The sequence below is a fragment of the Salvelinus fontinalis genome, chromosome 30 (genome assembly GCF_029448725.1).
Source record: "Salvelinus fontinalis isolate EN_2023a chromosome 30, ASM2944872v1, whole genome shotgun sequence".
Lineage (NCBI taxonomy): Eukaryota > Metazoa > Chordata > Actinopteri > Salmoniformes > Salmonidae > Salvelinus > Salvelinus fontinalis.
Window position 1 is genome coordinate 26,490,364 of NC_074694.1, and position 17,031 is coordinate 26,507,394.

At 42.7% G+C, this 17,031-nt stretch overlaps 1 protein-coding gene across 3 annotated transcripts in view; it reads left to right on the top strand.

Annotated features, from left to right (window-relative positions):
- ttyh2 (tweety family member 2) overlaps nucleotides 1-17,031 on the top strand; it is a 120,511-nt gene that overhangs the window by 85,375 nt on the left and 18,105 nt on the right. For all 3 annotated transcript variants that reach the window (XM_055890152.1, XM_055890153.1, XM_055890155.1), the window contains exons 5-6: nucleotides 3,406-3,501; nucleotides 12,809-12,881. In XM_055890152.1, coding sequence (XP_055746127.1) covers nucleotides 3,406-3,501; nucleotides 12,809-12,881 — 169 coding nt within the window. The remainder of the gene's footprint in view (nucleotides 1-3,405; nucleotides 3,502-12,808; nucleotides 12,882-17,031) is intronic.

Here is a 17,031-nt window from a genome sequence, read left to right on the forward strand (position 1 = left end):
GAGAGAGAGGAGGAGAGTGAGAGAAGGAAGACAGAGAGAAACAGAAAGAGAGTGAGAGAGAGAAGGAAGGGAGAGAGTAATGGACATAAGATGGGGTAGGGTTGGGGGGACATAGCCATAGCTTTCAGAGAATTAAATATTCATGCGAATGGATTTGAGCTCATCCATTATTAAATCATCTGGACTGGATCTGTTCCTACATGGGCTAAAGCCAGAGACCACTGACCACAATTATAGCACTGCTTCTATTCTGTTCTGACTGGAGCAGATGCCTTCAGGTGAGGGCACAGAACACACATCGTCAGCAAAAAGTAAAGACATCAAGCACACAAATAGCCTACTCCATGTCTATTCATACACTGACACACACACACAGTCACGCACGCGCTCACTCACATACAGCCTATACCATGTCCATTCCTAAACTGACAGCAGAAAATAGTTGTATTTTGTTGTATTTTGTAGTTTATTTGAAAATACCAACTTTTCAACTACTCAAGGTAGTCAAATATAGAGAATCAACTAAAGGCAACTATTTCCTTTGATATTCAAATACAGGTCTCAGAAAAACTATAATATTTGAAGGTATTTGAATATACGGGGCATTCTAAAGTATTCATACACCTTGACTTTTTCTACATTTTGTTATGTTACAGCCTTATTCTGAAATGGATTCAATTGTTTTTTTCTCTCATCAATCTACACACAAGACCCTATAATGAAAAGCCAAAAACAGGTTCATATAACCTTTTGGACATTTATTAAAAACAAAAAACAGAAAACAGAAATACCTTATGTAAATAAGTATTCAGACCCTTTACTCAGTACTTTGTTGAAGCACCTTTGGCAACAATTACAGCCTTGAGTCTTCTTGGGTATGACGCTACAAGCTTGGCACACCTGTATTTGGGGAGTTTCTCCCATTCTTCTCTGCAAATCCTCTCAAGCTCTGTCAGGTTGGATGGGGAGTATCGCTGCACATCTATTTTCACGTCTCTCCAGAAATGTTAGATCGGGTTCATGTCCTGCCTCTGGCTGGGCCACTCAAGGATATTCAGAGACTTGTCCCAAAGCCACTCCTTCGTTATCTTGGCTGTGTGCTTAGGGTTGTTGTTCTGTTGGAAGGTGAACCTTCGCCCCAGTCGGAGGTCTTGAGCGTTCTGGAGCAGGTTTCAATCAAGGATCTCTCTGTACTTTGCTCCATTAATCTTTCCCTCGATCCTGACTAGTCTCCCAGTTCCTTCTGCTGAAAAATATCCCCACAGCATGATGCTGCCACCACCATGCTTCACCGTAGGGATGGTGCCAGGTTTCCTCCAGACGTGATGCTTGGCATTCAGGCCAAATAGCTCAATTTTGGTTTCATCTGACCAGATAATCTTGTTTCTCATGGTCTGAGTCTTTAGGTGTCTTTTGGTAAACTCAAAGCGGGCTGTCATGTGCCTTTTCCGGAGGAGTGGCTTCCGTCTGGCGACTACCATAAAGGGGTGATTGGTGGAGTGCTGCAGAGATGGTTGTCCTTCTGGAAGGTTCTCCCATCTCCACAGAGGAACTCTGGAGCTCTGTCAGAGTGACCATCGACCAAGGCCCCGATTTCTCGGGCAGTCAGCTCTAGGAAGAGTCTTGGTGGTTCCAAACTTCTTCCAGTTAAGAATGATGGAGGCCACTGGGGACCTTCACTGGGGCCACTTGGGAACCTTCAATGCTGCAGAGATGTTTTGGTACCCTTTGCCAGATCTGTCCCTTGACACAATTCTGTCTCTGCATTCTACAGACAAGTAGTTTGATCTCATGGCTTGGTCTTTGCTCTAACATGCACTGTCAACTGTGGGACCTTATATAGATAGGTGTGTGCCTTTCCAAACCATGTCCAATCAATTGAATTTACCACCGAATGTAAGTTATTTGAAAACAAAAAATCGAACTAACTGATTGGATTAGTTTAGAAAATGTATTTTATTGTATGTTATTTATCTTTGTGTTGCATAAGATTAATTCATTCATAAATCAATCAATATACATGCAGAAACATAGATATTGAAACAAACAATTCTAAAAATCAACCTGCAATAGAGCATGCTGGGAAATATGATAATGATGGGTGTGGTTTTGGTTCAAAGTGATGTGTATGAGTTTCAGGCCTGTTTAATAGGGTAAAGCGAGGCCCTCAAAATGAAGCCTTATGAAATACGTATGGTATTGTGTTAAATATATATATTTTTATATATAACATATTATTCACTTAGGATCTCACTTGGTGAAGTCTATAGGATCCAAAAATGGATGCAACAACCATGTCTCTGTCCTTAACAAATACAGTCATGGGTTGCACCTCTACAATTTACTCAAATAATGAATAATGCTTTACACAAAGCAGTGTTAATTTAACGCTATTCTGGTGTCTATATGGGTCCACAGACTCAACACTTTCAGTGTTGATTGCACACTGTCAGTGTTCATTTGTTTGTGTTTTAACACTGGATAACTTATTTATAATTATCTGTACACAATATAATTTGTTGATTGGTTTTACTTGATTATCTACACAGGCCGCCTGTTCAGGAGAATAGAAATTTACAGAATGTTCAGAGAAATAGAAATGTATTGTGTAGATCAAATATGATCTACTGTCAGACACATTGAAATATTATATGACGTTGTGTGTGCGCTATTCATTATATTTCTATCTGCAACATGCAGTTCCAGATGCAGCCCCACCATTAGTTGAAGGTAGCAAATCCAATAGTTTCTGAAAAGTAGTCACTTCCTGAGGTCTGTTTTCAAATATAAAAAAAAGTAGTCGCTTTCTCAGATCTGTATTCAAATAGTTATCTCCAACGGAACTGTTTGTTCCACCAAAAATAGAGTTACTTTCTCCAAAGCATATTTATATCCCAGGTCTGACACTGACATACACTCACACAAATACCCTACACATGTCCAACCAATCCTCCACTGACATACACAGAGACATCCAGTGTGATGTCTGACGGTATGCGTCCTATTGGGTTAACCAAAGGGTCCTAAGTGTCAGCCAGTCGTGTGTAAGCTAGGGACATGAGCCAGCCAGCTGACTCTCATTTGGGTTGCAACTTGGTTGGCTGCTCCCTCAGCTGACTCTGCACATTACTGTAACCATAGAAATAGAATTACTATAACAGTATTTTCATTCAAGTCAATGTTCTCTGGTGGGTGGAACGGCGGCCATATTGAATATACCCATAGGAATAGGCAATGAAGATAAGATAACGAAGTTATATTTCTGTGACTGTAACGCTGTCATTCTCTCTGTCGTCTAGGGCCTAGGTGCCTCACCTACCTGCTGCTACTGATCCTAGATCTGTTACGCCGTCTATCTGACTCCCTGAAAGACTGACTCTCTGTCATTCTCCCTCTGTCCTCTAGGTGGCTCTCCTACCTGCTGCTACTGATCCTAGATCTGGTCATCTGTCTGGCGGCTTGCCTGGGCCTGGCCAAGCAGTCTCGCTGGCTGCTGACCACGTGAGTAGCCTACTGCTCCTATTTCTGTTCTGTTCAATTCTTTACTATATTGTTTGGTCTGTCGATGCACTTGATTGAATTGGCTGCTTGGAGATTTGCCATGCCCATTTCCAAGAAATATACATTTGTGGTTGATTGAATTGACTTGGAGTCGTGCCATAACTGCCATTTCAAGAACCCCCCCGCCCCCACCCACAGAATTTCAAGAGTGTTACTTGACCTGTTTTATGCGTCTTACATAACTTACATGAATTACAAATGCACTTGACTGAAATGGAAAAGAGAAGCCTTTTTTCTTCCTCACAGCCCGGTCTGGAATAGCTTGAATTATTTAGTTCTTCATTTGTTGTGTGAAGCTGTTTCAACCAGGGGTAGGGAAGCAGGAGAGCAACCAACTTTTTGAAGGGATATGTTGAAGCGAGAGAATTTCTGTGTAATATAAAATAATTACTAAATGTACATCTTCACACACATACAACCTCCCATCTCATCTCAGTATCTATAGTCATCAATAACGATTTCCACCATAAGTACTCCAGCCCCTGCTGTACTGTGAGAGGGATTCCACAGGGCATGTAATGCATCACTCTGTGCACACACACACACACACACACACACACACACACACACACACACACACACACACACACACACACACACACACACACACACACACACACACACACACACACACACACAGACCCCCCCACACACACACAGACCCCCCCTACACACACACAGAGACACAGAGACACAGAGACACAGAGACACACACACACAGAGACACACACACACACACACACACACACACACACACACACACACACACACACACACACACACAGCATATAGTAAGCATGTACTCATCCAGTCCCTCTGTGCCCCGTGCTCACCCAGGCGCATAGCTTCCTGTCTCTCTCCATCAGTCATTTGGGCTGAGAACCAGGCTTATATTATATCCTCAACCAACACCCCCTTAACACACACACACACACTTCAATGAGTCAGTGAGTCAGGCCTCCCAGGGGAGTTTCGATCCATTCCATTCCACTAGGCGTTTTACACATTTGAGATGAATTACAGTTGTGAAGGCCTGCTTGTGGGGTTTATGATGTGTGAACGGAGGTTCTTGTGGGCGTCAAGCCCATTCTTGGTTCCCGGGGATAGAGAGAGGAGAACTTTAGGTAGCACACAACACCTATGTTTGTGGGGCCTAGCTGTGCAGAACATCCCAAATGGCACCCTATTTCCTATATACGTAGTGCAATAATGGGACGGGCATTTTAAATAATTTTACTATTCGAATAATATCATGACGTTTTTTTGGATGTCCGGATAGTCTAAAAACATGTTTTTTGTAATAAGGTTTAAACTTGGACACTTGTTTGCTGCGCAGCCTGCAAGACTCAGAGGAGACGGTACGCAATGCAGCAGGGCGGGGATGACAGGGGCTGGTGTTTTTTTATTTTTTTATTTTTTTATTTATTTCACCTTTATTTAACCAGGTAGGCCAGTTGAGAACAAGTTCTCATTTATAACTGCAACCTGGCCAAGATAAAGTGAAGCGACAAAAACAACAACACAGTTACACATGGTATAAACGAACGTACAGTCAATAACACAATAGACATCTGTATACAGTATGTGCAAATTAAGTAAGGAGGTAAGGCAATAAATAGGCCATAGTGGCGAAGTAATTACAATTTAGCAAATTAACACTGATGATAGATGTGCAGATGAGGATGTGGAAGTAGAAATACTGGTGTGCAAAAGAGCAGAAAAACAAAAACAAATATGGGGATGAGGTAGATAGTTGGTTGGATGGGCTATTTACAGATGGGCTGTGTACAGCTGCAGCGATCGGTAAGCTGCTCTGACAGCTGATGCTTAAAGTTAGTGAGGGAGATATGTCTCCAAATTCAGAGATTTTTGCAATTCGTTCCAGTCATTGGCAGCAGAGAACTGGAAGGAAAGGCGGCCAAAGGAGGTGTTGGCTTTGGGGATGACCAGTGAAATATACCTGCTGGAGCTCGTGCTATGGGTGGGTGTTGCTATGGTGACCAGTGAGCTGAGATAAGGCAGAGCTTTACCTAGCAAAGATTTATAGATGACCTGGAGCCAGTGGGTTTGGCGACGAATATGTAGCGAGGACCAGCCAACGAGAGCATACAGATCGCAGTGGTGGGTAGTATATGGGGCTTTGGTGACAAAACGGATGGCACTGTGATAGACTGCATTCAATTTGCTGAGTAGAGTGTTGGAGGCTATTTTGTAAATGACATTCATTTTGGATTGGAGATGCTTAATATGAGTCTGAAAGGAGAGTTTACAGTCTAGCCAGATACCTAGGTATTTATAGTTGTCCACGTATTCTAAGTCAGAACCGTCCAGAGTAGTGATGTTAGTAGGCAGGCGGGTGCGGGCAGCGATTGGTTGAAGAGCATGCATTTAGTTTTATTAGCATTTAAGAGCAGTTGGAGGCCAAGGAAGGAGTGTTGTATGGCATTGAAGCTCGTTTGGAGGTTTGTTAACACAGGGTCCAAAGAATGGCCAGATGTATACAGAATGGTGTCGGCTGCGTAGAGGTGGATCAAGGAATCACCCGCAGCAAGAGCGACAACATTGATATAAACAGAAAAAAGAGTCAGCCTGAGAAGTGAACCCTGTGGCACCCCCATAGAGACTGCCAGAGGTCCGGACAACAGGCTCTCCGATTTGACACACTGAACTCTGTCTGAGAAGTAGTTGGTGAACCAGGCGAGGCAGTCATTAGAGAAACCAAGGCTGTTGAGTCTGCAGATAAGAATACAGTGATTGACAGAGTCGAAAGCCCTGGCCAGGTTGATGAAGACGGCTGCACAGTACTGTCTTTTATCGATGGCAGTTATGATATCGTTTAGGACCTTGAGACCAGCTCGGAAACCGGATTGCATAGCGGAGAAGGTACGGTGGGATTCTAAATGGTCGCTGATCTGTTTGTTCACTTGGCTTTCAAAGACTTTAGGAAGGCATGGCAGGATGGATATAGGTCTGTAACAGTTTGGGTCTAGAGTGTCTCCCCCTTTGAAGAGGGGGAGGACCGTGGCCGCTTTCCAATCTTTGGGTATCTCAGACGATACAAAAGAGAGGTTTAACAGGCTAGTAATAGGGGTTGTAACAATGGCGGCGGATAATTTTAGGAAGAGAGGGTACACCTTTTCTAGCCCAGCTGATTTGTAGGGATCCAGATTTTGCAGCTCTATCAGAACATCAGCTGTCTGGATTTGGGTGAAGGAGAAGCGGGCGGGGCTTGGGCTAGTTGCTGCGGGGGGTGCAGAGCTGTTGGCCGGGGTTAGGGTAGCCAGGTGGAAAGCATGGCCAGCCGTAGAGAATTGCTTATTGAAATTCTCGATTATCGTGGATTTATCGGTGGTGACAGTGTTTCCTAGCCTCAGTGCAGTGGGCAGCTGGGAGGAGGTGCTCTTATTCTCCATTCTCTTATTTTACAGTGTCCCAAAACGTTTTGGAATTAGTGCTGCAGGATGCAAATTTCTGTTTGAATCTGACTGTGTATATTGGTTCCTAACTTCCTTGAAAAGTTGCATATTGCGGGGACTATTCGATGCTCGTGCACTACGCCATAGGATGTTTTTGTGCTGGTCAAGGGCAGTCAAGTCTGGAGTGAACCAAGGGCTATATCTGTTCTTAGTTTTTAAAAAATTGAATGGGGAATGCATATTTAAGATGGTGAGGAAAGCACTTTATTTTTTATTTTATTTATTTTTATCCCATTTTCTCCCCAATTTTCGTGGTATCCAATCGCTAGTAATTACTACCTTGTCTCATCGCTACAACTCCCGTACGGGCTCGGGAGAGACGAAGGTCGAAAGCCATGCGTCCTCCGAAGCACAACCCAACCAGCCGTACTGCTTCTTAACACAGCGCGCCTCCAACCCGGAAGCCAGCCGCACCAATGTGTCGGAGGAAACACAGTGTACCTGGCCCCCTTGGTTGGCGCGCACTGCGCCCGGCCCGCCACAGGAGTCGCTGGAGCACGATGAGACAAGGATATCCCTACCGGCCAAACCCTCCCTACCCCGGACGACGCTATGCCAATTGTGCGTCGCCCCACGGACCTCCCGGTCGCGGCCGGCTGCGACAGAGCCTGGGCGCGAACCCAGAGACTCTGGTGGCGCAGTTAGCACTGCGATGCAGTGCCCTAGACCACTGCGCCACCCGGGAGGCAAGGAAAGCACTTTTAAAGAACAACCAGGCATCCTCTACTGACGGGATGAGGTCAATATCCTTCCAGGATACCCGGGCCAGGTCGATTAGAAAGGCCTGCTCTCAGAAGTGTTTTAGGGAGTATTTGGCAGTGATGAGGGGTGGTCGTTTGACCGCGGACCCATAACGGACCACAGACCCTCTCTCTCCCTCCTGTGGTGTGTGTGACACGGGAGGGAGAGAGAGAAAAACAGCCCTGACTCACGCTAGTTAGTAAAACTTGTAAATGCCATAGGTTATCTGTGCATGTCTTTACTGCATCAACTTGATGTAAAGAAGCTAGCTAAGAAAGCCAGATGTTAGCTAGCTAGCTAGGCTTGTTGAGGCTATTTTGCTGCGCTCAGCGTCCATGTCTACACTGTAAAAAAATATCTGGTCATTTTTACAGTAAATTACTGGCAGCACAGTAGCTAGTAAATTACTCTAGATTTACAGGACCTTTGCTGAAACACAAATTGCCATCATATTACTGGAAAACCTGACTAAAGCAACATGCTGTATTTCTATAATTTACAGAGCATTACTGGAAGCACAGTGGTTAGTAAACTGTTGGAGATATACAGTGCAGGCAGCTAGTGCCAACAAGTGGCAGTATTTCTGTTACATGTATTTGATATACTGTAGCTATTTCAATACTTATTTTGTAGTGACGTTACATTTGATACCAGAGGTCCAGAGCTCAAGACAAAAATGCTACACTGCGTACGCGCTATGGCATATGTGACATCATCTATAGTAATTTAGCTGTTCTAAAAATAAAATGACCACCAGGTGCCACTAAGGGGTTGATTAAAGCCTCATGTAATGAACCTATTTTCAAACAATTGGCTGGAAATGTTCAATGCTTCAGGATGCTTTGTTTTGTAATTCACTACTATTTTGTAATTCACTAGTCAGAACTACAATTTATGTATTTTGTAACATTATAATTAGAATACATGTATTTAGTTTTTTCTAATACAAAAATAAACTTGCAAGTAGCCCGTTTAACTAAAACAACATTCTCGGCAATGGTAACATAATCTTTTTGCTTGCTATGACTGTGAAATTTTCTTGTTTATCTACCTCAGGTGAATGCACTGACTTGAAGTCACTCTGGATAAGAGTGTCTGCTAAATGACCAAAATGTAAAAGTAAATGTAAAAATGTACACTTGCAAAGCACATTGCTGGGTATTATTCTAACAGACTCCAGAAACAAGGCCAAATTTGATCAAAATCAAATAGTTAGAGGGCGGAGCTCATTAGAATAATACCCAGCAGTGTGCTTTGCAGCGTTAATGTAACATTTACATTTTGGTCATTTAGCAGACGATATTGTCCAGATCGACTTAGTGCATTAAACTAAGATTGATTAAAAAAAACACATATCACAGTCATAGCAATAAAATGTTTCTGTAACCGTTACTAAAACTTTTGTTGTAGTTAAGGACAAATTGGTCTTCAAGGTATTTTATATTTGTAACAACATACCAATGATGTATCTTTGCCCATCTCTGGCTCGTGCCAAGTACGTTACTGTAATATTCACAGTAACTTGACACCAGTGTCCTGGTAATGACTAATATCAGAGCAAAAACAAAGCACAATACTCTAAGAAAGTAAATGCTAATGTAATATTGGTATTTAACAGTATTTTATTAGAATTACATGGTCTTGGTGCATGCAGGTTTATGAATATTTGGCGTTTTTATATCACAAGCACTTTGAGAGGCCTAAACAGGTTAAATGCCTAGTTAAATAAAGTTTAAATGAAAATATAAAATTAAAATAAAAACTAAGGACGTAGCAAAGCACTCAACCAGTAAAGGTTAAGCCCAACATTTGACTGTAGGGTGTCAGCAAATATAATAAAGTTTACCCTATTCATCTATGGCAAAGGTACTTCTATTTTTCTCCTTTCATCTGTGTCTAGTGTTAGCTAGTTACCGGCTAGCTAGGTCTTCAGCCAGCATGGAACAAAAGAGGGGAAGTAATTCAAAACATCCATCAGTGCTGCTTTGAACTGCATCACAAGAGACATGCCAAACGGGAGATGTATAAAAATATATATATCATTAATGCAATTTCAATGTTTGAGTTGATTTGTGTATTACCAATTTTGTAGTGATGGGAAAATGAAGCTTCCTGAAGCATTGAGCATTTCCAGCCAAATTTGTCGATAATAGGTTATTTACGTGAGGCTTTGATCAACACATTGTACACCAGTGGCACCTGCTGGTCAAAATAATTTAGAACAGCCAAATTATTATAGATGACGTCGCACACACCGTATCGCGTGCACAGGGTAGCCTTTTTATCTTCTAGTGAAACCAATAGCAAACTAATCAGGTGGTTGTTCAACAAAGTGAAGCTTCGGACGTTATTGATCACTTGCGTCTGATAAAGTGATGCAAGCATCGGCACACTGCTTCGAAGTAAACTGCTTAGCGGTTTTGATGCATGCTCCGGTATAAAACGTATCACTACAAATTTGCCTGAGATGATTTTACTGCAACACTGCTCATTACATCCAAGTTTCTTTACATAGGAGTTTCAAAGAGCTGTCTGTCAAGGCAAGCTCATGAATATAGGCTCCCCACCCACTCAGCCTGTATGTACATTTTCAAAAAAAAATAGCATATCAATCCTCAGAAATATTATTGTGATGTTTTTGGCTATTTTACACAGGAATTAGAATGACTGTTCAAGGCCTTTAAATATACAAATTATAATGATAACATATTCACTTGAAGTCTTTGTATTGAAACTGGATGTATGCAACAGACCATGTCTCAGTCACTAACAAATTCAGTCATGGTAACTCTACAATTCACTCGAAAGGCAAGGCATTCTGGGAAATATTCAAATTGCAACTAAAGCTTTACACTTAGTAGTGTGTTAATTCAATAATATTCAGTATCTATACAGGTCCACACCTTCAGTGTTAATTTAACATGGGGGAATTTGCTGTGTAGAACCAGCTCACCTGCTTTTCTCTATGATTTGACTATTAGATATTTTTAAAATAGTTTAACCATGTTAAAACGAGAGTTCAGTTCACGTAACAGGGTTTACCTTAAAATTAGGGACAGACGTAAATGAATCACATGACATAAATAATAATCTTCAGAAATGACTTTGTCAAAGCAGCAAAATAACTAGGGCTTTACAATGATGCTGAAACTTGGAGAATTTGGGGGATTAAGTGGGGCACACGTCATAAAAACTAGATTCAAAAGTTTGTTGTTTTAGTAAGTTAAGAATGTCAAATGACATGGTATATCCTTGTGTGTAGCAATGTCACATATATTATTTGATTTAACTGAGACAAAGCCATTTCATTGTTAAAATGGACCTTTGATTTTCTTTAAAAAAGAATGTGTACTCTTGCAAGTATTTGAATACTGACATCCGTTCAGATATTTGAATATTCAAATAACCGTGCCTGCCCATCCCTATGCACTATATAGAGAATAGGGTACCATTAGGACACAACCCAGAGCTGCCCTCTCTCTGTGTTGGTGTGTGTGTGCATCAGGCTTTATGTTTATGTCTTGTTGTTTATGTATCTGTCTATGCATGTAATGAACCACCCAGGCTTCATCTGCCACTGCCCCAGTCCCTGCTCCTTCTCATAGATCAGTGATCTGCCTGCCTGAGCACAAAAGCCAGTGGTAGCTTGCTTGATGTGGTGTAGTGTTGTGTGTTCAATAAAGGCACGCTGGGTTATTTTTCCTGCCAACTGGGTCACCCAGAGCACACACACACACACACACTCTGTCTCTCGCTCATATTAATTGAGGCCTCCATGGCCCAGTGGACCCACATAACCACTCATTAAGCACTTACAGTACAGTAGTGCAGAGCGGGCACCTATCCTTCAACACCACTGACTTCAACCACCCACCGTAGTTCCCAGAGGTCATACGCACACACAGCCTGTGTAGTCCCCCAGAGCCCACACGTGTGCAAACACACACACACACACAAATCAGAGAACACACACCGCTGTTATGCTCTTGAGGAAGACCCTTGATTATGGATTTTATTGCACATATATTCAACTTTTCTCATGGGCTATACAGTATATGGCTGTCAAAGCTGCATATTCTCAACTCACAAATAATACTACTACTGTTAATAATTAACTATTTCTTTTCATTCTGACTGTGCTCACAAACTGTCCTGACAGACAAAGACCCTGGCTTCTCTTCTCACACGTCAATGCAAACACAGGAAGCGAGAGGACGGGTGTGTGAGAGAGAGAAGGGTCGTACAGCGGTGGGAACTCACAATGCCAATTATGCTGCCAGTTGTGAATTGGATTAGTGGGAGAGCTGTAAAGTGTTATGACCTGAATGATGCACACCACACACACACACACACACACACACATACATATGTACGTACACAGACACACAATCACACACACACAGACATACACTCACATACACGGATCAGAGAGACAAATAGGCTCATCGTATTCCTAACCACTACTGCACACATTCATATGTGATGAGAGAGGTGGCTGGACAACTCAACACTAGCTAATTTCATTTTCTCTGAAATATTGTTGTAATTTATGATTGGACCCAATGAGTATTGATCCCCTTGCATGCATATGTAGATGATGTGAAATAGCTAGCTAGCTAGCGGTGCGTGCTAGCAGAGTTCAATTGGTGATGTCACTCGCTCGAAAGCAATGCATGTCTGGTTAGAAGAGAGCAGAGAGGATGAATGTTCCATTGCCTGCATCATGTACTTGTAAAGAGGCTGTTATCGACTGGAGGACAACAGAGATGACGCACCCTAACATCTCTCCTCCTGTTCATACACTGTTCACTACAGAGCATTCTCAGTCTCCAGAGAGAGGACCTTTGACCTTTTTGTTGTATGACTGACGAGGCAGAGTGACAGCCCAATCAGATAATGACATCATCTTTGATTATCACATCCTTGATGACCACAGATTTCTAATGTTTTGTGGCCAGTGTTATAGTTATTCTAGTGTGTTATTAACAGTGTTATAATACCCACAATTCTGTCTCTGTGTGTTCCTGCAGAATGATGGTGTTTGGGGTGCTGACGTTGATCCTGAGCTGGGCGTCTCTGGGAGTTGACCTTGCCACAGCTGTGGTGAGTGACTGTGACTCCAAGGCCTGTGTCCCAAATGGAACCGTGTACAGTGCATTCAGGAAATATTCAGACCCCTTGACTTTTTCCACATTTTGTCATCAAATGTATTTATGAAGGCCTTTTTACATTAGATGATGTAAAAAAGTGCTGTACAGAAACCCAGCCTAAAACACCAAACAGCAAGCAATGCAGCTGTAGACGCACAGTGTCGAGGAAAAACTCCCTAGAAATGCAGGAACCAAGGAAGAAACCTAGCGAGGAACCAGGCTCTGAGAGGTGGCCAGTCCTCTTCTGGCTGTGCCGGGTTGAGATTATAACAGTACATGGCCAAGATTTTCAAACGTTCATAGATGACCAGCAGGGTCAAATAATAATAATAGTCACAGTGGTTGTAGACTCGGCTTTTCATAGCAACCTACAACCTTGTTTTAAGTGTTTCTAAAATCCCCTATGGGAAAACTGAATGGTGGGATAACGATTGGAACCATTTTCTTGTTTGACAGCTAGTTTTTATGTGTATTATGACTCATACGGTGGTACTCCATTAGGCAGCGTACAATTGGCCAGTGTTGTCCGGGTTAAGGGAGTGTTTGGCCGGGGGGGGGGGGGTTCTTTTGCTCATTGCACTCTAGCAACTCCTTGTGGTGTGCCGGGAGCCTGCAAGCTGACAACGGTAGTCAGTTTCCTCTGACACATTGGTGCGGCTGGCTTCCGGGATAAGCAAGTGTGTTAAGAAGTAGCGCGGCTTGGCGAGTCATGATTTGGAGGACGCATGTCAAAACCTTCACCTCTCCTGAGCCCATTGGAGAGTTGCAGCAATGAGACCAGATTGTAACTACCAATTGGGGAGAAAAGGGGGTAAAAAATTGTATTAATAAAAGATAAAGGAAATACCAACGTACAGTTGAAGTCGGAAGTGTACATACATCTTAGCCAAATACGTTAAATTCAGTGGGTGAATTTTGGTGTAACTAGGTTTGTAGAACTCCTTGCTCGCACACGCTTTTTCAGTTCTGCCCACAAATTTTCTATGGGATTGAGGTCAGGGCTTTGTGATGGCCACTCCAATACCTTGACTTTGTTGTCCTTAAGCCATTTTGCCACAACTTTGTAAGTATGCTTGGGGTCATTGTCCATTTGGAAGACCCATTTGCGACCAAGCTTTAACTTCTGGAGATGTTGCTTCAATACATCCACAAAATGTTCCTTTCTCATGATGCCATCTTTTTTGTGAAGTGCACCAGTCCTTCCTGCAGCAAAGCACCCCCACAATATAATGCTGTCACCCCCGTGCTTCACGGTTGGGATGATGTTCTTCAGCTTGCAAGCATCCCCCTTTTCCTCCAAACATAACGATGCTCATTATGGCCAAACAGTTCTATTTTTGTTTCATCAGACCAGAGGACATTTCTCCAAAAAGTACAATCTTTGCAGTTGCAAACCATAGTCTGTCTTTTTTATGGCAGTTTTGGAGCAGTGGCTTCTTCCTTGCTGAGCGGCCTTTCGGGTTATGTCGATATAGGACTTGTTTTACTGTGGAAATAGATACTTTTGTACCTGTTTCCTCCAGCATCTTTACAAGGTCATTTGCTGTTTTTCTGGGATTGATGTGCACATTTCGCACCAAAGTATGTTCATCTCCAGAAGACAGAACGTTTCTCCTTCCTGAGAGGTATGACGGCTGTGTGGTCCCATGGTGTTTATACTTGCGTACTATTGTTTGTACAGATGAACGTGGCACCTTCATGCGTTTGGAAATTGCTCCCGAGGATGAACCAGAATTGTGGAGGTCTTGGCTGATTTCTTTTGATTTTCCCATGATGTCAAGCAAAGAGGCACTGAGTTTGAATGTAGGCCTTGAAATACATTCACAGGTACACCTCCAATTGACTCAAATGATGTCAATTAGCCTATCAGAAGCTTCGAAAGCCATGACATAATTTTCTGGAATTTTCCAGGCTGTTTAAAGGCACAGTCAACTTAGTGTATGTAAACTTCTGACCCACTGGAATTGTGATACAGGGAATTAATTATAAGTGAAATAATCTGTCTGTAAACATGTTGGAAAAATGGCTTGTGTCATGCACAAAGTAGATGTCCTCACCGACTTGCCAAAACTACAGTTTGTTAACAAGAAATTTGTGGAGTGGTTGAAAAATGAGTTTTAATGACTCCAACCTCAGAGTATGTAAACTTCGAACCTCAAATGTAGGTGTCTTAATAGGGTGGTGGGCCACTACGAGCCAGAACAGTTACAATGCACCTTGGCATAGATACTACAGTCGTGGCCAAAAGTTTTGAGAATGACACAAATATTAACTTCCACAAAGTTTGCTGCTTCAGTGTCTTTAGATATTTTTGTCAGATGTTACTATGGAATACTGAAGTATAATTACAAGCATTTCATAAGTGTTAAAGGCTTTTATTGACAATTACATGAAGTTGATGCAAAGAGTCAATATTTGCAGTGTTGACCCTTCTTTTTCAAGACCTCTGCAATCCACCCTGGCATGCTGTCAATTAACTTCTGGGACACATCCTGACTGATGGCAGCCCATTCTTGCATAATCAATGCTTGGAGTTTGTCAGAATTTGTAGGGTTTTTGTTTGTCCACCTGCCTCTTGAGGATTTACCACACGTTCTTAATGGGATTAAGGTCTGGGGAGTTTCCTGGCCATGGACCCACAATATCGATGTTTTGTTCCCCCAGCCACTTAGTTATCACTTCATCATGCATCATGCATCATGCTGGAAAAGGCATTGTTCGTCACCAAACTGTTCCTGGATGGTTGGGAGAAGTTGCTCTCGGAGGATGTGTCGGTACCATTCTTCATTCATGGCTGTGTTCTTTGGAAAAATTGTGAGTGAGCCCACTCCCTTGGTTGAGAAGCAACCCCACACATGAATGGTCTCAGGATGCTTTACTGTTGGCATGACACAGCACTGATGGTAGCGCTCACCTTGTCTTCTCCGGACAAGCTTTTTTCCGGGTGCCCCAAACATTCGGAAAGGGGATTCATCAGAGAAAATGACTTTACCCCAGTCCTCTACAGTCCAATCCCTGTACCTTTTGCAGAATATCAGTCTGTCCCTGATGTTTTTCCTGGAAGGAAGTGGCTTCTTTGGTGCCCTTCTTGACACCAGGCCATCCTCCAAAAGTCTTTGCCTCACTGTGCGTGCAAATGCAGAGCAAGCTCTGTACTGGTGGTGCCCCGATCGCGCAGCTGATTCAACTTTAGGAGACGGTCCTGGCGCTTGCTGGACTTTTTTGGGCGCCCTGAAGCCTTCTTCACAACAATTGAACCGCTCTCCTTGAAGTTCTTGATGATCCGATAAATGGTTGATTCAGGTGCAATCTTACTGGCAGCAATATCCTTGCCTGTGAAGCCCTTTTTGTGCAAAGCAATGATAATGGCATGTGTTTCCTTGCAGGTAACTGTGGTTGACAGAGGAAGAACAATGATTCCAAGCACCACCCTCCTTTTGAAGCTTCCAGTCTGTTATTCAAACTCGATCAGCATGACAGAGTGATCTCCAGCCTTGTCCTCATCAACACTCACACCTGTGTTTACGAGAGAATCACTGACATGATGTCAGCTGGTCCTTTTGTGGCAGGGCTGAAATGCAGTGGAAATGTTTTGGGGGGATTCGGTTCATTTGCATGGCAAAGAGGGACTTTGCAATTAATTGCAATTCATCTGATCACTCTTCATAACATTATGGAGTATATGCAAATTGGCATCATACAAATTGAGGCAGCAGACTTTGTGAAAATGTAGATTTGTGTCATTCTCAAAACTTTTGGCCACGACTGTACAAGTGTCTGGAACTCTATTTTGTTGACTGAGCGGGCCATGGCATATGGTTCACATCGTTTTCATGCTCATCAAACCATTCAGAGAGAATTCATGCCTTGTGGATGGGGTCATTTTCATCCTATGGGGGCATAGCCATGGTAGCCAAAATAATGTCCTGCCCAGCATTTTTAAACATGACTCTAAGCAGGAACCACACCTGTATGGAAGCACCTGCTTTCAATATACTTTGTCTCCCTCATTTACTCAAGTGGTTCCATTATTTTGGCAGTTATGATATGATAATGAGCCTACATATACAGCAGTCTTCACTCTGTCCAGCTTGTTAACAGTC